This window comes from Argiope bruennichi, chromosome X1, assembly GCF_947563725.1.
Source record: "Argiope bruennichi chromosome X1, qqArgBrue1.1, whole genome shotgun sequence".
Taxonomy (NCBI): domain Eukaryota; kingdom Metazoa; phylum Arthropoda; class Arachnida; order Araneae; family Araneidae; genus Argiope; species Argiope bruennichi.
Genome location: NC_079162.1, coordinates 43169475 through 43193638, shown reverse-complemented (window position 1 = coordinate 43193638; position 24164 = coordinate 43169475). Strand labels below are relative to the sequence as shown.

Genomic DNA, 24164 nt, shown 5'->3' with positions numbered 1-24164 from the left:
AATAGATATTTAAAAGGAGAAAGCAGAAAAGACATATATGTTTGGTGATAATAACATACCTCCATGACTTCATTTGTATTAATTTGTTTAGATTTTATTTTTGATTTTTGTTCTAAGTGCCCGCGAGTTTCGGTTATGTGTGTTGTCTATGTCAGTCTAGAATAAAAAAAAGCTTAAAATTCCGTGGAGATTTCTTTGTGTTATTCCATGCTCCAAAACAATATAATGTTTTATTAAAAAATTGCTTTTTATTTAAAATTAATACTTCTTGCATTATCCATTTCCCATCGTTCTGAGAAACATCTAGGAATTCCTATAACCATTTGATTTTTCTCTGCTGTCTTCTGAACAGGGATTTTTTAATTCTACCTCTTCAATATTTTTACTCCTCTCAGAAATATTAATAATAATTGTAAATGCTTAACACAGTAATTTAAACAGCTTTTGTGCAGTTCTCCTCCTCAAAAGACAGTGACATTTAAGTAAGAATCATACACTCAACGTAAGTTTACTCAAAAATCGTACTCTCATTTTCATTTGTGAAGAAACGCGGGATATTTTCTAAAAAGGAATTTCTCCGAGTCTATTGAGCGTAAACTAAATCAGTCAGTTGTTGATTATTTTTCATCGAATTTCTGCGAGAACCATAAAAACAATATACTATTACAGAAAACCCCCTCTGGTGAGTGTACAATAAGAAAGTCCAACAGATCTATAGTCTGTGTATTTTCTGTAGGCGGTTCAAGGTCACATTTTCTACCGCGTTACTGGTACAAGACAACCAATAACGAGGTAGAAAACGTGACCTTGAACCGCCTTCAGAAAATACAGATTATAGTAAAGGACAACGACTCTTTATTCCACGCGAATACACAGAAGCAAAACATAGCCGAAGCATACAAAAGAACAGAACTTGCAGTAAAAAACATCAAATCACTGTTAAACAACAGCACAAAGCACTCAGAGAAAACTTGCTACAGATTAGCACTCCAAGGAGAGACTTCGTTCAACTCTTATCTTTCTCGAATCGACTACTGGGTTTTTATAGCTTCCATGACAGGATATTGAATGTCCTAGAACAAACGCTGTTAATAGAGTTATCGCCAAGATTCTAAAATATTCTGAGTTCTTCACATTTTTCGTCAAATTCCTTTCCAAATAGTTACCAAGTTTATCGCCAAGTCCGGGACCACTTACCCTCCATCCATTCAGCATCCGTTAGAGCTATATGTAAAACTACATTCCGTATCAGGAAAATAAATGCGCAGGGAAGTAATATTACAAATCCATAACAATACTTTTTTCGATTCAATAGTTGCTAAATAAGACATCTAGAGCCAGATTTCCGATTAAGAAAATTCTTTGCTCAGTTGTGGGGAATTAGTGCAGGCAGATCAATTGAAAAGTGATATTACTGTTTAGTTGCCAAATAAATTGTAAAAATATAAAATCTATAAATTATAAAATATTAGAACTTAAAGTGTGTCTATATTTAATAATTGAATGAGATGTAATTAATTGGTTATTTATAATGCATTGGAATATTAATTATTCCTTTAACTGGTTATGTCATATTCCACTTGAAATGTCTTGTAAAATAATGATTTTTAGCGTTACATTTGCTTGTTCTTGTAACCTATCATAATAATTGAATGCTTTCATTCTTGAATAAGGAAATTATTAACTAATAATTATGATTAATTTTTCATGAATTTTATTACTTTAGTCATTTTTTCCATGATATAAAATAAATAAATAGAGACATATTTATTTACACAATGTTACTTAAAATTTTTTTAACTAAATTAAATCATTAATGCGTTAATTACGTTAAAAATGTGCTGAAATGAGAGACTAAATTGCCTCGTCTTTTAAAGTAAGGCCTCATAATGCATTATTGCCTGGGGCGGCAAAATGCTTACATCGGCCAATGAAAGGCACTTATTATGTCTGTGTCAGAAGAAAATGGGGGACCATGAATTGCTGATGGAATTATCGATGATGTAATTTGGGAGGAGCACAACATACGTGACTGCCAGGAAAAGACGATTAGATTTTATCAGCGACACGAAGATCGTCATGCTTTTCTTTCCGCTTGGAGAGTAGAACATTTTGTTACGCCGCCAGGGAGAATTGAGTTCATTCATCATTATGTGTTTGGCATTTGATGAGCAAATCTAACTTTTGCGCCATTAATCCAGTCCTTTTAATCGGTCTGCTTTGAATCAAGGCAAACACGGCATGCTGTATTGAATAGTTAAAATGTATAATGATTGTTTTAATCGATAATATCAGCGATATGATATGTTGCGATGCTAATTTATGTACAAAGCATTGCGAAAGCTGTAATTTTATAGAATTTCAAGTCACCCTACATCACTTGAATGCAACTGGAATGAAAGAAGTGTGATTTAAGCTGGGAGGCAGAGATTCAAAAAGTTTGGGAAACACTGAACTAGCGGGTTTATGAAAATACAGAATTTACTAGCCAATAATAGGTGTAGATCTTTATTTCTTAGTTCGTTACACATGGACGGTGCGTGTATACGTCCAATTTTGCAACTACTGCACACACTTGTTAACCATTAATAGTTATATAAACACCGTGGCGTTGGTGTACGGATTGGTAAAACCTTTCGAAAATACCTGTGATTTAGGGGGCATTACAGTGGCGATGGATATTCTTGTGAGCAGGTCGGCATATTACCTATTTCTGTATTCACAAACTATTCTATACTCTCCGTACACGGTCAGAATTTTAAATTACCAGAGATGAAATTCAAATACACCACATTACGGAGAATGCCTTCCTCCAGCTAAAATTGCCTATGTGAGTTTGGTTTGTATTTGTATTTTCGCCATCTGTTGGTTTATATCTAGAATTTTAAATCATTTTGTATATTTTCTTTTGAATCACACTGTATGTTATTTTTCATTAAAATAAATATAATTGTGTACTTAATCTTTAGAATCATTTCAAATATAATCCACCAATTGAGATAATTTATGAATATACGAATATTTATTTAATAATTGTGTTCCGTTCAAAGTAGCTTTTCTAGAGATTACTTACTGTTGAATATACGCCTTTAAACTCATGAGTTGGGTAGATGTTTCGATGAAAATCTAAAAGTTCCTTCCAGACTTGAACCGATTCTAAAAAAGAAAAGGACATTTCTTTCTTTTTTTGAAATCCAAAAAAATAAATTAAAGAAAATGTTTTTAAACATGATACTTATCAAAAGGCTAACCAAGTAACTATATGAGAAATGTAAAAAAAAATAGGCTTTAAGTGCGCAAATTCTTAAAGAAGACATAAATCTAACAAATGAATGCAACAGACTTTTTTAAGCTGCCAAACTTTTTAAAAAGGAGGCAAAATTTAAACCTAATGTAATTAACTAATATGAAATAGGATACATTTTTTCTACTTCAACGATTGTCCGAAAATTTCTTTAATCTTTTCTTATGGGCCGTACAAATGCATCACAAATATAATTTGTTTCTTTACATACAAGATGGTATAGATGCTGTACCATTAAATTTTTATCTCTACTTGCGATATTGTCTAGAGTCTGTACCACTTAATTAAAAAGATTAGAAAGATTTGATTTCTTATCCCCCCGTGGAACCAATTTATCACTCTTATAACCACTCTAAGTTTTACTGTTCTGTCCCGTTGTATCACTCAGTGTTGTTAGAGTACTATTAAGACAAGAAAGTAATCATTACGCTATTACCAATCAAAAGGTACACAGATCTTATTACCATCCATTTAAAAGGATGAAGCTATTTTCCATTTCCCCCCACCAAAATCACCATTTTATAAAAAGATATTTTGGAATTTCAGCCGCCCATTATCAACAAATCAATACACAATAATAAAATTGGCGAAAAAATGTGACACTATATTAAGTCCCAATAACTCATATGATAAATAGTACAAACTTTAGATAGTGAAGTTTAAATTGAACAACTTTATATTAACTCAGAACGCTATGGATGGCGTCCTATCATTCCAAATTACACGGAATTTAAACAGCCATTTCAGAAAATGTGCTCACAGTTTATTAAATGAAAAAAGTTATACAGTAACTCGAAATTTAAAAAGAAATATGTAAAAATAAATAATAAAGAAGAGACAGCTTTTCCATAAAGAGCTTGGTCTTTAAAGAAACCCAGAAACCAAAAGGAGCGAGCCTATTCATAAGAAGCAAGATCGGATTAGCAAGGAAATCAAGCTGTTGCGAAATAACGGCTGATCATCCGTTCATGCGTAAAATGTGTTATAACAAATATTAAACAGCTCAAATAATGAAAGTAAGTCCAACAGTTCACTTGAATATTGTGTCCTGAATGCATTATTGTTGAAGGATCACAAATTTTGTTAATATGTCATCAAATCCACCAGTAAAGGAACAGATTTTGATTCCCTATAGAAGTCACCTCCTTAAAAAAAAAAAAAAAAAAAAAAAAAAAAAAAAAAAGCTTTTGCAAAGCTTCCCCCCCCCTTTTTTTTTTTTTTACCTTTAAGAGTCATTCAAGTTTTCTGTGCATAATCTTAAGGCTTAAATATATTTTATTTACGTTTTCGTAAATTTCGTGATTTACGACGTCATTGGGAAAATTATCTATATTTAGTATATGGCGTGCGCAACATCTGAAGTATTTATTGTCCAATTTTTGTATCATTTAGACTGATCGAATGTTCTCTTTAGAACCTTTGAGTTAGTGAAACTCAATTACAGTAACCCAATATTTTCGTTTCTCACAGTCTCTTCACTCGCCAGTTAGTTCGTAAATACATCGCCCTGTGATTCCCCTAAACCCATTTATTCTCGAGTGTCCATTGAATACAAATGAGTTCAAGATCACACGCGATCTGCCGATTAATGTTCCTACTGGGTTTATTTCATCAAGGGGTTAACAAAAGCTATATACTGTAGACCTTTTTCCATTTAGTTGGGTGCAGTCAAACCGAATCTACCATTAAGAATTCAGATAATCGATAATTACTACATTCAGTGAGCATTCATTCGGAATTGATTTATTTCGTGATCTCGTACATCTGCGAAAGTTTGTTCCCATTCGATTAATGAACCTATATGATTTAAAAACTTCTTTTCGTTGCGTGTTTTTATTCATTTTATTGGACAGGCTTACATTGTAAAGATGACATTCACTTTTATTCAAATGTTTTATTATTATCATCGGCTTATTTTACTGTCTGCTTCATATTTTAAAAACAGTTTTATGTTTTTGTTATTTCAGGTTAAAATAGATCAAGCACTAGCAAATTTTGAGACCTGACTCCATGTGATATGGCTCGATATAATGTTTGACTTTTGATCAGTCTGTTGAAGTATTAAGAAAATTAAAATATCAATTTTAAATGGAATATTTCATTAAAATTACTTATGTATTTCTTCTGTTACGATTTATTTATTAGTTCCCTTAATAAATCCTTTCGTAAACGTATACATGACATTTCGAAAAGAGTTTTTCACCTGAAATTAAGTTGAAGAAAATTTGTTTGAAGGAAAAAAAAAAAAAAAAAAAAAAAAGGGCTCGCTAAAAAAAAAAAAAAAAAAAAAAAAAAATGCTAAAATTCGTAATGCGGGCTTAAGTTATTAATTGGAAAATTATTTGTAGATTCTGTAAAATCTAAAATAGTTTTTTTAATTATTTAAAAATATTTGATGATGTTTTATGCTTATATTTGAAATTTTTCTGACGGTCTTTTTGGCTGATATTCATAATAGATAATAAGAGAAAAAAAGTCACCGTAGTTTCCTGTCCATTTTTGATTCTCGCTTCCCAAGAATTAGTTATAAACTAGGCTTATCATTTCTAAAAACTTCTAAAAAGATTTATCCGAATCAGCAATTCTGTATCATTTTGATCGATCTGCTAACAATTTTATTTTATGATTTACTTAATTCCTATGTCAGAAATGGTTTATGAGCATGTATTCACTCAAACAGCTGCCATAGATATTTGCACATAAAAAAAACTAATATGTTTCCGTAAGCAACCGAAGATCTGCAAGATATGTGTCCCATGGCTTAAGCTAAATATATTGAGGGCCAAACCTCCTCCAGTTAGTGTGAAAGTAACTAACAGACTATTGACTCAGCTGTAGTCTTCATTATCTGAACACATTAAAAATGGACCATACATTCTCATAATATGTCAAATATGACAAGAAATGCTTCGGAGTCTTGCTGTCACTAGGTAATTGAATACTCAAGAAATGCCTTATGGGGTAAAATGTTTATTTTCTGTGATATATCTTTCCTACTAAATTGATTGGTTGGATAGGGTTTAATGGCGGAAGCATCAGATTTGTTTAAACTGGGCTAATCAAATGGTACCTGGAACATTCTTAAAAACTTAAAATCAATCTTTCACAATGATATAAAAATAAAAAGGTTGTTAAAGTAAGTGAAAATTAAAAAAGGGACAAAATGAAAAGCTTGTAGAAAATTGTTTTTGTCTGCAAAAAAAAAAAAAAAAAAAAAAAATTAATTCCCGAAAAAGAGAAAAGATGCGATCTTCTCGTATGGAATTTAAGTTCTTGTCATGGATAGAAGTACTTAAAAGATCATTATAAAAAGTTTTAATATTTACCCATCCAAATGTTTATATATATATATATATATATATATATATATATATATATATATATATATATATATATATACCGGGGTTTCTCTAACAGAAAATGGGGAACGGATGAAAACTTGTTTTGTTACTGTTCAATGACAAATGTTTTTCTACAGTTTGATGTAAATCGTAGTTTATTGCTTTTTTGATTTTAGATTATTCGTTTCTTTTGTGTTTATGCTTCTGGAAAAATACACAGTTGGCCTGCTTCAGAATTTCAGCTTAAAGAGGGCAATTTAACAATTATCGTGGTATTGAGTGTTTAGGCAGGAAAAACAGGTTCTGAGTGGATATTTTCCTAAATAGAAACGAGGAGTGTAGGGGAGGATGTGATAGGAATCTTTTCTAAAGATATATAAGGTGGCGACCAAAAGAAAGAGACAAACCACAGAGAAGATTTCTAACCCGTAAAAGGCTAGAACTAAAGAATTATTAATTCCTATATAATAAAAATGAACACTGCACCCTTTTTAAATCAAAATTAAATACTTGTTATTCGAAAGCAAACTAATATTTTATAATACTTCACTTACTAATACGGGGTGGGTTTATGTCCCTTCAGAGCGATGAATTCGATCAACCATACTACATAGAAAAAAACCCCACATAAATCTGTTAGCCGTTTAGATAGGTTATTATCATATCTGAGATGAGGAGTGAACTTCATTATCAAATGTGGCCTGTTTATTATCTTGGTGCTAATGACAGAAGTCTGCATACAAGGTTGTTCATTGTTTTAAAGAGGTTAGTCGTCATCAACTCAAGCGGCAGTTACTTCTGATTCGAGAGACAGTATTCTTCTCGAGATGTTGGTTACTTTAACTGTGAGTAGTTTTAATTTCTAAGACTTAATCTTTCTGTAATTTTTTAATGTAAGCAAAAAAGGGGTTCCTAAAGTTTCAGCCTAGGTATTGCGCACCTGCTGTTTTGTCATGATGGGAGTAACACATGACTAAAAGAATCTAGAAGTCTCCGAAGTTCTAATTACAGTTGTGGTTAAATCATGACATTAACATGTTTTGGTCATGTGCTCAGAGAGCTTTTAGTTTGTTTCATTTAGGAATAATAATTGTCAACTATTTTAACAGCTGGCCTGCTTTGCGTGTCAAGTTTCTAATAGCATGAAGGAATTGGAAACCCAGATCCCATAGCGAATAATAGATTCAGTAAAAAATTGTATATACTCTGATGTGAATAAATATTTAGAGTGAGTTTGCATGATTCACCTCGCTGCTGTGTTTTTGTCAGAACAATTTGTGCAGATTTTGCATTTTCTGAAAGCTAAAGTGATTCAAAACTTACTTTCAATTGTGTGCGTATAGTAATCAGACTCTGCATAGTAAAAGCCTAGAAAAGAATCAAATCCTCGAAACATTGGTGTATATGATTTGTTGCAGTGACCTAAATGCCATCTAAAAAAAGAAGAACAAAATATGTTTTAAAATGTACTCGGAAGTTACCAGTAGATTATAAAAATAATTTAAAATGAAGCCTTTTGATTTTTGAGAAAATAAAGTTAAAATATACATAAGGCTGCACAAGATGACTCTAAACGCCTAAAGCAATTTTAAAAATAAACATATGAGAATGTATGTTAGGAAAAGTCGAATTGAAATAAATATATAAAAGACTGCAATAAGTCGTTTGATTTCTGCGAAATGATTTGTCATTCCCTTTGTGTAGCTTCAAGCAATATAAATGGCTAAATGAACACAGAACTGGTCTCCATGACATACATTTTATGCTAGAAAAATAGAGGACGTCCAAAAAATCTCGGTTACATAGTAAAATTCTGACATAGGAAGTTTTTTTTTATGTCACGTATTACGAATGGCTATTAAAGTTTTGCTTCGCGACATTGTTTATTCCCAAAATACCATGGATGGCACTAAGTGTGGCCTACTAAGGATTGTATGAGAAAATTCAAATTAGTAATGATGTCATTCGATCTTTAGATTTAATCTCGCGATTTTTTTTTCATTTATGAGATACGTTGCAATAATTTCCTAGAAGTGACACAGATTATCACAGGTGCTATCCAATTCACAACTCTTCAAGTGATTGCAAATACATGGCATAAAATCGAGCATCGTTTGGATATACTGCATGCAACCGAGGGAACTCACACTGAGTTTCATTAATTTTAAGTTCCATTCTAAATTACTAAAGATATGTAATTGCAATATCTTCTAATTTTTAATTTACTTATTCTTGTATGTGTCCAGGACTTTTCGAAGTTATTTTTTAAATAAGTGGCACGTGCTGATATTCAATAGATCAGGTGAAATTTACAGTCCTTCAAAGAATTTGGCAGAATGTTGGTTCAAATAATACTAAGAATTTTCCTGGCAGGCAAGTGATATCGTGCCACATGGATTATCATATGTCCAAGAAAGAGCATTGGGAATGCTATAAATACCCGCACTTGTTAACATAACCTATTCAGTGAATAAGTTATGTTAACAAGTGCGGGTCTTCATCATCGTCTTCTATCCTTTGAACATCTTTGAATAAAATACTCATCAATAAAATTTGCCTGTTTTGGTCCTCTCTACCAGTTTTTAAATTCACATATGTTATAATTACCCTCTATAAGTAAAGAACTGTGTTAAGTAAATAGCAGTAGAGCTATTGACACTTTTGTAAAAAAAATGACAAAAATCAAATAACTCACTTTCCAATAATATGTGTAGAATATCTGAGTTCTTTTAACTTTTCAGGCAAGAAGGCGAACTTTAGGGGTATACCTGTTGGTTCCAGCACTATAATAACGCAATTCTTTAAAAGAAAAAATAACATAACTTCTTAAACAAACAATATAGTATAGCAAAAATAGCATGAAATGATAAAATTTTCTATGGAGATAAAAAAATTTTCACGAAGATATAGTATAACATAACACATTCTTTAAAATAAAGCATATCGAAAGTAAATATAATTTAGACTGACCTTCCAATCTAGAAAAGGTTTTTTTGTACTTTTTCAGGTCAAAATCGCGGGCTATTTTTTATTTATCGGGTTATTATCAGAATTCGCCTATTCACGATTGCTGTGAAAATTAATTCGGTGGATTATGAGAAATTCATCACTTATAAGTTGTTAAAACTTTTATTAAGAGCGTTTGATGAATAAATAAAAATAGAATGAATTTCATAATATTTTATTTTTTGAAGTCGCATACAAGAATAATCAAACAAAAGAATTTATTATGATTTTCAAAAAAATTTCCGTATTTTCTTAAGTATTATTGTTTGATTAAATAAAAAATTATATTCCAAATTATTATTGGAATATGAATTTGGAAAAAAAACTATCTTATTGCTTTCTTTTTGGAAAACATAAAAAAATGAATATAAAAGAAAAAATAATTGTATCTTACCTGTCTGCCCATGTGATATGGATAATAACCAGTCATAAAAGATGCCCTCGATCTTTAAAATAAGAAAATAGATGTAAACACATTTCTGTGTATAATATAAATTTCTTCTACATGCGTTTAAATATATATTATTTTCTAATATTAAAAACAATGAATGACTACAGAGGCGAATATTAGAAAAGATTCTTTAGAAGCTCATAAATCATTCTCGCTTCGTATCCAGATTACAATTGTTAAGATGCCTCTTTCTCTGTGTCAAAAAACAATTACTCTAAAACGAAGTCTTCCTGAATTTATTGAAACAAAGCATTCTAGTCATTACGGTATTTACATTGATTAAATCAAACATTTATAAAATAAAACAGCATAAAATTTTAAAATTATATTGATGTTGTTAAATTACCTAAGCAAAATTCATAGTAATTTTAATTTATTGGACTATCAATTTAATTTATTACTCTAATTTGTTGGAATAACATTGCAATGTGAAGCTATAAAAATATTTTGAGCTTTTTTTTTTTTATTTTGATTGGCGGCCTATTTTCAATCCTATTATCTCAAGGCACTTACGCTATTTTCAATACCTTGTTAGGTATTCTGAATGCCACGCAATATTGTGAAGATATCATAACAATATTGTTGGGTAATTTGAGATAACAGGGTTGGTAGCGAAGTAACTAAATCCTATATATAAACCTGTACCTCACATAAGCAATAAATGTTTTGCCACGAAAATTACAATATCCAGTGTATACAGAGTGTCTCAAAAAGTGAAACAAGAGTTTATTTCCTTAAGTAATGCGCCTAGATGTGTATTTTTACTCACAAAATATCATTAACTAAAGTAAGGCAATCAAATGAATACACTTTGAGTTCTGTGGGGGTTGATAATAAAAAGCTTTAAAAAGTAATTATTTTATACATTCCCTCCCCAGGGTGTAAAAGTGTCAGGTAGTAAAATACTTTTCTTACACTCAGCTATGTACACACAAAATTTCACGCTTCTGCCTACAAAATTTATTAAAACATTAAAAGGCAAATTCATTGATGCTAACATTTTCATACCTTTGGTGTTTGAATGAATCTTTCGTTGTGCTTTTCAGAGATGTCGACAGGAGGTAGTGAGGAAAAGCAACATTTCATTGCAACTGCATGTGTGAAAGCACTGCCATTGGAGATTCATCCATAAATCAGGCACAATACTAGTTAAAATAAACTAAATATATCGATCACTATTCAGCGTACATCTCTACAAAGCGATACCAAACAACGAATATTTGAAAATACTGCACTATATATTTATGGAAAATTGTCTCTGATGATGAATATCTCATATGAAGAATGGATTTTTATCATTTCAAAACTGATGGTTTTGAGGACTGATACTTTCATGTTGATCCTAGATTCCCAACAAGGGCAATATCACTCCTCTTTCAAGGGGCGTTGGAACCTTCCATGGGAATGGTTCAAAGGCAATCCAATTAAGAATGGCGACAGTGGCATATCTATCTACTTAAAATTAATACAATAATAGACTGAATTAGTAGATTTATAAATCAGCTGTGGCTACATGAATATACTGAATTGGATTTTCGATCCTATTGCAAATACAGATAAAGCAGAATCACTAAATTTATGAGAGGAACTCGCATATTTAAAAAAATGACGAATAATTTAAATTAAAATTCAAAAATGGGCACCAAGAGTTTCTGGTGTCAGAAATCAATACCAATTTGGTACCCTGAACTGTGGACAAGAGCACAGAAATTTTTTATCTCTTTTCCTTTGTCGCAATTAGTTAAGCTTTTGAACTGAATCCGTACTTATCTACTGTTTAAGGAGAGTTTCTTTCTCTGTTATTTCAATTCATCTATTTATATTAAAATTTTTGAAATTCGCTCGGAAGGAGTAGTGATGAAGATCGAACTCGGAACATCATAACAGGTGCTATTTCTTCGATTCCACACATACCTATCCAACCAGCTGAAAGCCATTTAGGTTCCGAGTTCAGGGGTATGTTAATATCTATGAAAGGAATAAATTACACTTAGCTAAACGTAGTAATTTCCGATTGGTATTAATGAAACTGGAATACGATATTATAAATTGGTAAAGCTTCATAGGCTACAATTATCTCAATTTTTTTCCAATTGATTTTGTGTTTATTTTTAAATTTTTAATAAACAATTTTTAACTACATTTGTTTGTCGCGTTTAATGCTACTTAATGATTCTCAATAGACAGATAAAATAGCTATAATATGTAGCAATATTTCAATATTTGGTATGATTTCCTCATAAGGAAGAGGGGCATGTTGAACCTTTTTTTTTCTCCTAAAGAAAATTATGGACTGTGTTGTTTATTGGCGCAAAAGACCTATTTGGTCATGTTGCGCCAAGCAAATGATTTTCTTCTGAACAAGGAGGTGGTCCAAAAAGGTTGGAAACCTCTGCTTTAGATTGCGGTAACATTCATCTGCTCAAATGACATTTCTGAGGGAAGAAAGACCTGACTCCACCGGAAGTGAGGCCAATTGTAAATCTCTGGACATTAATCATGTTCTTATTGTAACTACTCTATGGATGCCTGATTATTGTATTGAAGTATTCTCTGAACTGTTGTTTTTGGAATGCTTTAAACTCTCTCTCCGTACTTTAGCTTGAGAGTAATTTGAAAAATAAGCCAAAATGTCAATGTCTGTATCCCTGGTGAAACGACCCATCCTCCTCATTCCTAAAGAAGAAAGTAAGAATCCTGTAATTTGTAATCGCTAAATCTTTCCATTAAAACCCTTCCTAGAATTATGCTGGGAATTCGGAAAAAAAATGTCTTTTGTAATAAGAAACTAGGCTAGCTTCTCAATTCCATGAAGCCTATATCATTAGCAATTCAAATCTTTCCACGTTATAAAATATATCATTCTTTTAGAAAGCTTAATATTAGGCACACAATTGCTTGCAAAAAATTTTATTTTCTACTTCGGCATTCCAGTGCTTCTCTGAGATAACTTAAATGTACAGTTCCTCAAATTTCGATTCTCTTCTTTATAAAGTCGAATTTGCCATTGTCGACTAATTAAAGTGAACTACAGTGTATGTGATTATAAAATTTCTTTCAAGTCATTATGATTGTATATTGTACTACTATGCAAATATTTTTATGTAACAGCTTTTTTCCATTGAATAAATTTGCATTTCTGACACTAATTTTTTCATCTAAATTTGTGTTTAACCTCTCTAAATTTAGATATAAACAGATAACTGCTTATTTTGTAGATAGAAGTTTGAAACTTTATGTGTGCTTAGATGAATGTAAAAAAATCATATTAATTGGCCTTTTTACACTATGGGGATCATATTAAATTGAAGTTTTAAACTTTTTATCCCTACAGAAGACAGAATATTTTCGTTCACTTGCCCATATTACTTAATGAAATTTTGTATTAGCAAAATATGTATTTAAATGCAATATTTAGGGGAGGGGGAACTGTTGTTCCACTCTTTTGGGATAAACTGTATATTATGCATGAAAGTGCCTCAGGCTCATATGCAAAGTCGATCTTCAACGAAATCTTTACTCATAAAGCTGGCTCTCTGCAATCAGGATATCATAGCAGCATTTATTTTACATTTGCTTCATGAATCAAATTCTCAATGACATAGTTTCTAAAACATACACAATCTCCAGAGATACTTGAAGTTAATGATTCAGTTCCATTAATGCTCTAATCTACTCCAAAATTATTTGAAGGGTATTTTGGGACGGGACATTGTAATTCTGAACTGTTATCAGAAGACGAAGGAGTATCTAAGCTAATAACTGTACCTCTTTATATTTCCACACCTCATAATTTACCTGAATTAAATACATTTTCGGCTCCTGTACAGCTGTGTGTTTTCAATGGAATCGAATCTCAAACCCAGATCAGGACAATTTAAGGAAATGAACAACAAAGTATGTTTTGTAGCGTTATTTTCTAGGCTGCAATCAAGCTAAATAATTTTGAAAGTTATTTATGATTCAAAACTGTTTAACCCTCCGTTTGATGAAATCATTGATTAGATTTAAGATAACCGTCTTATTGTCAAATCCACGAGACGCTCGCTAAGGAGCCACCATCTTGGATAGCGACAAAAAGAAAGTTATCTTGAGAAATATTAAATTTTCATTTAATAATGTTGAAATGGAATTTTGGAGATTACCACATTTAGTTTACTGGGGATAAATGTATGCCGTACCGTAATGCATTTATTCCATATTGCAATTAACATACATTACATATTGCGGTTAAGGTAAAAAGCGATTATTTAATCCTAATGCAAAATTTTTTTATGTTTTCAAGAGTTGTAATTAGGATTGAAAAAAAAAAAATCAAAAGATGGAAATAGAATTAAAAAGTAGGTTTTGGATTTTAGACAATCTATTAGAATATTTTATTCTCAAATAAACTTTCCAACTAACCATGAAGTTTTTAACATAGTTATAACAGCTATAAAAATTTTAATTTCACGTACTAGGTACTCACGGTGTACATATAGGCAGAACATAGGACTGGTTCATAATCACCCCGTTTCTTGCCAATTCATCCAAATGAGGTGTTTGCATTTCCGGATTGTTCCAGCCAACATCATTCCAACCTAATGAAAGAAAACTAATTTTCATTTTCTGACATAATGCAAAACAGAAATTGTATTTCATGCATATCCAAAATTTAGACCCTAAATGCTATTGAGGGAGGGGGGAACAATCCCGTAATAGTAAATATTATTATTATCCACGCAAATAGAGGAAGATACGGTACAAGAAAAAAGTTACATTCATAGCCATAGGAAAGAGATATTTGTGATTGTATTACGCAACTGATAATAGTACATTGCGAAGTTTGATATCATTCGTAAAAGAGATATTTATGATTGTATTGCGCAACTCATAATAGTACATTGCGAAGTTCTTTTAATATCATTCGCAAATTATGAATGCTATTTGTGCACTTATTTTAATTAAAGCGTAAGTAAAGTTTTTCCTGAGTCAAACACACCCATTACAGATGCCTTTCACTCCACTGTTGTAAGCTGTGACTATCCAACATCCAGACATAAGACACATAGAAACTATGGTTACAAATCCAATTTGCAAGGGATTTAACCAATTGCACTGTCAAAAGATTCACAGATGTGCGTACCAAAACAGTCCACTGCAATTTGCAGTGAGGCAACACAAAGTTTCCGATTCCTTACAGAAATCGAAAAACGATTTATATCTTCTAAATGAATTAATTTTCAACTCAAGATTGTGCTCTGTAAAATCTGCTTCAGCGAATAATTTCAGTCGACGGGTTGCGAACATCATTTTTACTTCTTTGATGACGTGCAACGTGCCTGCCAACGTGTGCATATCTTTGGTGATTTTGTGATAAAAGCATGGCACATCTTTCCAGCGCAAGTAGTTAAACTCAAAATTCTGCATCAAAAACTGAATTCATTGAATGTTTGAAGTATTGGCCTGAATTATGGGACTTAGGCACATCTTCCTTTTATATTTGGTAAGTGTAGTATTCCGAAATTTTTCTGTGTAAGGGAATACTTCGATAAAACGAAGAAATGCAATGATAGCGGGAGTAAATATTTATTGTAAAACTACTAATAAAACAAATCTGGACTGTGGAAAATTCTGTGCTTTTGTCAATATACTCTTTTTTACCTTTATTTTCTACTTAAGACCTCCGTTAGTAGAATTTATTACTTAAATTCAAATTGCAGTACGGTTTAGTCACCAAGTCCGCGAAACGTTCGTTAAGTATTTTAATCTTTGCAAAAGAGCCGCCATTCTCGAAAAAGGCAAAAATTGAAGTTCTCCTTCAGGAACATTCAATTTTCGTTTTGTAGGATTGTAATGGAAATTTTGTGGATTGTCGGATTTGTTATTTCTTGAAATAATTTATCTTGTACTCTTGTGCGTATTTATAATATATGAAGGGTAAACTATTTCGGATCTTATGCCTGCATATCAGATAGCGCTGTTTGATAATGAACTTGCTGACACTTAATTTACATGTAAAAACTTTTTGCAGGTACAGTTAATCATTATTACTTTCTCGTACACGAAGTGTATAGAAAGGATTGCGATCGTCAAAAAACTCGAATCGAGATTTTGATGAATCGCCTTGCTTCAGACCTTCCTGAGTTCGCAAAAGACATTTTTGGGAATTATATGTGTCGATCTAGGAACATGATAACTCAAAAATGCTTTGAATTAGAGGGAAGATATCGGATTTATGGTCTTTACTTCAAATTTCTAGAATTCTATCAAATTTTAAGTAAAATCCATTCAGAGGAAGAGGTTGTTTGTCCGGCTGTTCGAACGTTAAAGTTCGAATGTTATACAGTTAATATGATAACAATACTAAAAGCGCTAGATGGAAAAAATTTGGTACATAGATTTAATTCTAAATTATAGATACCTATTAAATTTCTAACTAAATCCGTCAAGAGGTCGACAATCATTTGGTATGTACTTTCATAAATATGTAAACGAGAAAACTCAAAAACACAATGACTTAAATATATGAAACTTGGTAAATGATCTACAATTCTGTAGTTCTCTGTCAAATTTTAGTTTAAATCGAATGGAAAAACGCATTTAAAATAAAAATTCTATTTTCGGATTCTATCAACAATATGCCAGGGATTAATCATCAAAAAATTCACAATGGATTACATGATAAATTCAGTAAAAATGCTAAATTCGTGCGAAAGATCAGTATTTAGTAATTATTCGTTGGCAATACAATCAAGATCTTATCAAGGGTCCACAATTTTATATGAGGGGAAGGGATAAGTCCTTTATGAAAGAACATACCAGCAAATTATAGGGAGACTACTCCAGCTGGTTTAAATTAAATTTTATTCAGTTTTCCATTTTCATTTTCTAGTTTTATTTTTATTATCTGAAAGTGCATCGGAAAGAAGCTTATCTAACTCTTTTTATGCATTTCTATTCAACTTTTCTCGTTTCACGTTTGTAAAATTTGAATTTTGCAACTTGTTTTATACTCACTTCTTAATGTGCTGAAAGTTTGAAATTTTTTATATTTCTATATTTTCGATGCCAGTGTTCTATTTTAATATTTTGAAAATTCAATTTTCAATAAATTGATTAATGTAAATCGATTTTGGTTCCGCAAAAGTGAAGCCACCTGGTAGTGAAGTTGAGAAAAATGGATTTCTAGATGCTTTAACATTAACAATGATTAATTTAAATCTATATATTTAAATTTGGCAAAATCAAATAACCAATCTCGAAGCTCCACCTTCTGGTCCAATTCTCGGACTTGATTTATTTCATATGAAAGATTAAAACAACTAAATATTTCATAAATGGCCGCTTGCTTCCCATCGTCCTACTCTTTCGAGAGCTCACGCAAAATAAAACCTTGACAGAGGTCGTAGCCTCAATAACTGGGGCAATTTTGCTACTTAATTTTTCTACTTTGTGAGTGCAGTCAAAATGTTTTAGATTTATTGTGTAAGTTTAATCTAAAATAGTTCTTCCAATTCTTAGCGGCAGTTCATCAAAGTTGGTTAGCATGATTAAATTTATGCTACTAATATGATGGCGAATATTCGGTTGCTGAAGGTTGCCAACTGTAAAAATTTAAATGTAATTAAAAATAATTCTGGAATTTTCTATTAAAGTTTAATTTCTTCCTCACTAAATCTCTTAACTTTTTTTTTTTTGCACACGAAGCGTGTTTTTAGAAACTGTTTTTACTAATTTTTTTCGAGAATTGGTTGATTAGACAAATTAAACGTTATAATTCATTCTGCTTAGCTCTTGCGAAAGGGATTTAATTTCCTTTCAGTTTGGGTTTTTGTAAGAAAAAAAAAAGACATAGTTTTGTTTACTTTTTACCTATAACATACCCTGGTTTATTTATTTATTTTTTTGTAATAAAGCTATTGGTATGTGGTAAAATTCTGATTGGAGGGACACGAGAAATGGAAATAAAACCAATAAATTTAATCTTGCCTCGAAACAATTATATTGTATGAACTATCATATTTTAGAAGAGACGACTCATTTTTTAGGCAGTTCTTTTGCAAGGGCTCATGTACTATAATTGACTTTCAACAATTAATATTTATCTGTTTGGTTTGAGACACTTTCATGTCTTGCTACTGTGTCTGATTGTTAAAATAAAATTCATTCACCTAAAGTATGGTAAGCTGTAGAAAAATAATAGCGCAAGAAATCGCATTGCATGGATCTTAAGCAAATACAGAACATAATTTTTTTGGAGCTATTGCTAACATTTGGCAATTTTCCAGCTAGTCGTCCTCCTTCTTTCTTTTAATTTTCTATCTGTAGTGTGATTGTTATGAGGTTTTGACACGGAGTTTTAAAGCGCACGAAACGCAAAGATCAAGTAGCGTTGATTTAAAAAACATACAACAAATGTTATTCTGGGTTCCGGAGCTTACCAGACTTTCAGAAGTCATTAATTTGCATATTATTATTGGCTATATACAAAAATGCTCTTTATTATGGAGTCAATTCAAGAGACAAAACTAATCTTTAAGAGTTGCTAATAAATTAAGTAGCTCTGTTTGGAGGCATCTCTAGCAGAAATTAATCAAAAGATTGAAACCAAATTTCATGTGCGGACTGTAGAAACCATGAGACGATAAATTCCGTAAAGAAAAGGAAAATTGTAGCAAAGTTTTTTCCGGTACAATATCTTTTATACAGGGAAGGTCAGCACACTGAAAATGCTTAAATTAAAAAAGACCGAGATTTGTATCATTAATATTTCACGTAATTCCAACGAATTATTTATTTTTATGGCATTTTTTTATTTAAAAAATCTGATTATTTAAATTTCAAATGCTTGATATTAATAAAATTCAAGAACTTTTATAAGCAATACCAAAACTTCTCATATTTTCATTAAAGGATTTTATAATGTAGCTAATTCAAGTGCTAAAAAATTAAAAAGCGCTTAAAGATTTTTTTAAAAAAATGTACAAAAAGACTAGAAAAGTTTTTTTAATAATTTATATTATTTAATAAAGAATTAATAGAGGTTAAAATGTAATTCCAGGGTAAAATTCATTCAGTAAGAAACAGAATATTTTGATTATCACGGAATAAATATTATTTATATGTAATTGCTATTTTGCAAATTGATAATTTATTTACACATAATTCTGAAAAATATAGCATGTCATTTTAAAGGTAATAAGTCCAGCAAGAACAGACAAATCCTACGGAAGAATCCATTATATAGTTGACGAATGATAAAAGCTAGAAGAGGAAAAGAAAACACTCAGTATTTATTTTCATTAAAATAAGAAAAATGAATGATTTTCAATTCAACATCTCATGTTTTCCCGGGCGAATCATTTATTATTCGCCATGAAAAAGAATCGATCACTTTAAATTGAAATGTGGATTTCCTTAGCAAAATATCTCATCTGAGCGAGAAAAGAGGAATGATTTTATTCCCGAATCTGTTTCGTTTAAAGAGACGCTGAGATTTATATTATGGTCTGCACTTTGGCAGAGGAGGGATTGCAAATTTTGGTTCATCAGGATTAGTCTTTAGACAGTTGGGACCGATTACTCCAAATCGGGCCTCTTCCCAAAGGGGCCTAACATCAGAGTGCAGCAGTTTACGCTTGGCTCAGTTCAGTGGTGTTGCTTGGGTGGAGCCAGCAGGACACATGGCTTGTGCATCATTTACAAGAATCTCCAGACTGATAAAAAATTTAGAAAAGCAATCTTTTTGTTTTCTTAGCACACAATCTTTAGAATCTTTTTTTAAAAAAATGGTTTCAACCAAATCTAGAAAAAATTAATGCATAAGCAGGCTTTTTTTAATGTCTAATCTTGGGTCGTAGTTAGATTCACCTACCAGATAATTTTATTTTCGATTAGAATTTGTTTTCGCACCATTAATAGAAAAATAAAAATTTTGTAATCAAAAAGTTATGCTAAAAATAAAACTGAAAATTCTGGCATAGTTTTTAATAATAATTTTAAAAAATTGTCGAGGAAATTTTCGTTTTTCTAATCCGCGATTTTTTTTAATTCACTCCAGATTTGAAAATATAAAAAGATACTGGTGGAGAATCCTACGGTGCAAGCTTGCTGGAAACCATAGCGTCAAATTAATATTGTTTCTAAATAGGACCCGTGCCCCCTAAGACCAACCTTGTGTTCCATTATGTTTATTAGTTTTAGTTGCAGATGCCTTCAACACAGAGAAAGTTATTTTATGATCATTCAATACATGTAGTCTAACGTATACACTATCGAACAGGTGAACATTACTTTCTTGCGAAAAATACAAAATAAGCCTTTATTACCGCAAACCTAATCAAGCCCATTCAGTTTGCATAATTCGTTTCCACTTAAATTCATATTATTAATTTAACGTTCCTATTTTAGGAGAGGCCTCGTAATTTTGAACCATAATGAAGACGGCGCTTGAGGCTGCAACCCATGCCTTAAATTTCCATGCTGTACCAAATAAAGGAAGTTAAACCCAAGATGCCAGATTTAACATGCACCAAACCAATCAACACATCGGATCGGTTTTCAAAATTTATAATCATAAGATAATGTGATGTAATAATTAGATATTTCATCACACAAAAAAAGTAGAGTAATTACTATTTGAATCGTTTTCTCAAGGTTTGTTTTATGCTAAGAGCTTCATGTAAAATAAAGATAATTTGATAAATCTTTTCATACACTTAAAATGCGTTTAACAAATGTACTTTGAAACAAATATTTATGTTACGCCACTGGTTCGATGTCAGTGGGATCAGGGCATAGTATTATTTTTCGTCTCCTTATCATATTTAACTTTAAAAACTAGTATAAATACAATTTTTCGTCCATTTGGCTCCCCCCAAGAATGGCGCTCTGGGTAAGTATTCCTCCTTGTCCCTTCAGTTGCTACATCATTGCAAACAATAGAAGAAATAGGATAATAGTTGTATTTATGTTGCAAAATTTTGTTTTCAAAAACACATTATGTAGTAATGAAGAGAACGGCCAAATTTGGACCGTTGCCTAGGTCAATATTGTTTTGATATCGTAATCTTGATACTATAAATTGTTTGGATCTAATAAGCAACTTAAAATACAATGTGATTTGTTTAGACAAGTTTTACATGGCTTCAGCTACAGAACAGACATTTACATTTAGATATCATCAATTAAATATTTTAATAAAAGAGTATTCATTCTTACTCAGTTTTAAAATAAGGTGCAAAATACGTTTTTATTATATTCTCAGACTGGAGACTTGTTTGATTTAAATTGACTAAAAGATTGACTAAAATGAATAGTTTAAAGATAAGATACGGCGAATATTTGCCGTTGCTTAAAAATTGCCCCTATTGATTCATTGTTGATTTTTTATGCTATCTGGTAAATTGGAATCAAGGGGCTATTATTTCGGTTTAAAAGAATAGTCAGTTAATAATTCTAATAACTGTTACTCCTCATAATCAGGAAGAGGAACAAATGAAAGCAAAAACGTAGTAGAGAGACGCTAAAGACATAAAAAGAACAAAAACGAAAGGTATGTGATTTTATATCATATATGAGGAACCAAAGTAAAAGAATGAAATGAGCAGAGTGCCCAAAGTGTCAAATTTGGGTTTATACATTATGTTCTGATGTAAATTGCTTTGAAGTTTTGCTTTCTGTATAGTTAAAACTATATTATTAATTATTATTTGTTAAATTATTTTATTAATTATTATTATCTTCTAAACTTTTAATTATATTATTTGATAAAAAAAAGAAGAAATTGCTGCCTTTGGATAAAACTTATTATCATAAAAATGGAGTAATATCATATAAAGGAACAATATATTTAATAAAAATCTTCAAGCAGAAATTTAGGAATAAATCAATTCTAAATTTTTTAAATGTAATTCTTGGTAAACTAAATTTCGAAGGCTGCTCATGATATTTTGTCTCTTTTTGTTATCCTTTTGTACCTTACTACTATAGCATTGGTTCAAAGTATGTTAAGAGTGCACTTTTGCAAGGAGTTTATGACATATGAGATATATAGTAACAATTGCACTTTATACGAAACAATTGTGCAAAATTGTGGCAGGAAATGTTTAGTTTGAAGGTGTGGGCAGAGTTTGATCCTCGCATCAGTGCACACACTTCTTTTAGCTTCGTATTACACCAGTGGGAAGGCATTTGGCTCCGGCGGATTTAATGTGCCCCAGAGATTACACCAAATCTGCATTCTATCGGGCTGTATGTCTGTCACTCATTTAAAACGCAATTTGTATTTATTTCCTTGTCAAATTTTGATTTTAATCGATCAGAAAATAAAAATCAGTTCTAAATAATATTTTCACGATAAATTCAGAAAAAATGCTAAATTCACGTCAAAGATCTGTATTTCGTAACCACTGTTAGCCAATATCATGCAAGACGTTTTTGGCCTTATCGAAAATCCACAATTTTATGAGGGAAAGGAGAATTCGGGAAAGTTTCGGAAGACACTCCCTCTTATTTTAAGCGAAATTGTTTTAATGGGATTCTTTTTTTTTTCAGTCTAAATTAAAAGAGGTTTTCTGAATCAACAAATAACAAAAACACATGCAATATTCGTAAGAATTTTAACAGATATTTATATACAATTTTGATTGCATTAATTATGATTTGGTTTACCTATTTCTCGTTAAAAAACGTTTTTAACTATTTGGAAAATTATGTTAAATAAAAGGATGAAAGTAAATCGAGTTACTCTCTTCAGATTCATCGAATTATGAATCCTTTTGTTACACATGATTAAAAACAAACAAATTTTTTTTTCAAACGTTTGCACAAATAAAAAGATGAAAAATAATTTTACAAAACCTTCTGTCGAAAGAAAAAATGAAGAACAATAATTTCTGAAGCAGTCTCTTTTTCTTCCATCAAAAACAAACATTACGAGTCAATTTTAAGAAGAAAACATAACTGAGACTTCAGAATGCAACTAAATAAATTCAAATAGAAATTATAATAGCATTAGCAGTTCATTTAAAATAAAAAATTATTTTTAAATTAATTTTTTTTTGGATAAGCCAATCAAATTGCTCCTTATAACAGAAACGTTGTAAAAAATATTCAATAAATTAAAATAATTATTTTATAGTTTTATTTATTTAACGGGCAATGCAGTATAAATGGATTCCATAAAATGTTTTCTAAATTTATTACATGAATTTGATAGTTTTGCTGGAAAATAGTTAAACAATTCAGATACCTTTCAGATAAAAAAAAATTTATAAACGAATTGGATATAAAATATAATATATTATAAATTTTTATGAACAAAATAAAAGAAAAACGATAAACAAACTCTTCGCCTTCTCAACTGTAAAATTAAGAAGAAAAAAAAATCTTTTTAATTTTTTAAAATTATTCAGAATTATTCTCTAAAGACTAAAGAGATAAGTCTTATGTTTTATATAGATAAAAGTGAGATCATTTTTAAAAGAAAAAACATTATATAAAAAAAGACATACCGAGATCATCAGCTACAACAAAAAATATGTGCGGCCTCTTCGCAGCTGCAGTTAATTTGCACATCATTAACAATGCCGAGAAACTACAGAATAAAGAGCCAAAAAAGACTGGGGACATCTTTCCACAGTACAATTTCTTTCACGAAGTGTTGCGACGGATTAATCAGATACATTCAAGCGACAATGAATATTTCAGAGGTCAACGATTTCGGCACCGAGAATTCCGCAACTCCAACCCGTCAGGCAAGCTCGTTTGGAGCCTCAAATTTATTGAAAGGTCTTAACCTTAAGGTCGTAATTGCCGAGTTGCCTGCCTTAGTTTCCTCTGATTATAGAGGAATGTGTCAGAAGTTTTTGCCACTCATTAAATTTTTTTGAAAAGTTTTTTAAAAACTTATTTTTATTGGCATGTGCTAAAAAGTAATTTTGTTTATATTAATTTTTTATATTCTAATTTTCAATTTATAATTCATTGTTATAAGTAATATGGAATCTTAATATCAATTTTTCCCCCCTAAAATTCACTTGCAAGTGATGCAAAGAGCACGGAATCGACATTTAATGAA

The 24164-nt window shown here is 30.9% G+C and overlaps 1 protein-coding gene across 3 annotated transcripts in view; it reads right to left on the bottom strand.

Moving 5' to 3' along the window:
- The window catches only part of LOC129958218 (arylsulfatase B-like), a 41000-nt gene extending 17263 nt beyond the window's left edge, over nucleotides 1-23737 (bottom strand). For 2 of the 3 annotated variants that reach the window (XR_008783180.1, XM_056070500.1), the window contains exons 1-6: nucleotides 23599-23737; nucleotides 14571-14682; nucleotides 10046-10097; nucleotides 9341-9444; nucleotides 7969-8078; nucleotides 3074-3156 (exon numbers count right to left, since the gene is read on the bottom strand). Coding sequence is in view for 2 of the 3 variants with exons in the window: in XM_056070500.1 (XP_055926475.1) it covers nucleotides 3074-3156; nucleotides 7969-8078; nucleotides 9341-9444; nucleotides 10046-10097; nucleotides 14571-14682; nucleotides 23599-23716 (579 nt within the window). In the remaining variant the exon portion in view is untranslated. Of the gene's footprint in view, nucleotides 1-3073; nucleotides 3157-7968; nucleotides 8079-9340; nucleotides 9445-10045; nucleotides 10098-14559; nucleotides 14683-23598 lie in introns of all 3 variants that reach the window. The other variant, XM_056070501.1, reaches the window with a different exon arrangement.
- Between the last annotated feature and the right edge of the window lie 427 nt (nucleotides 23738-24164).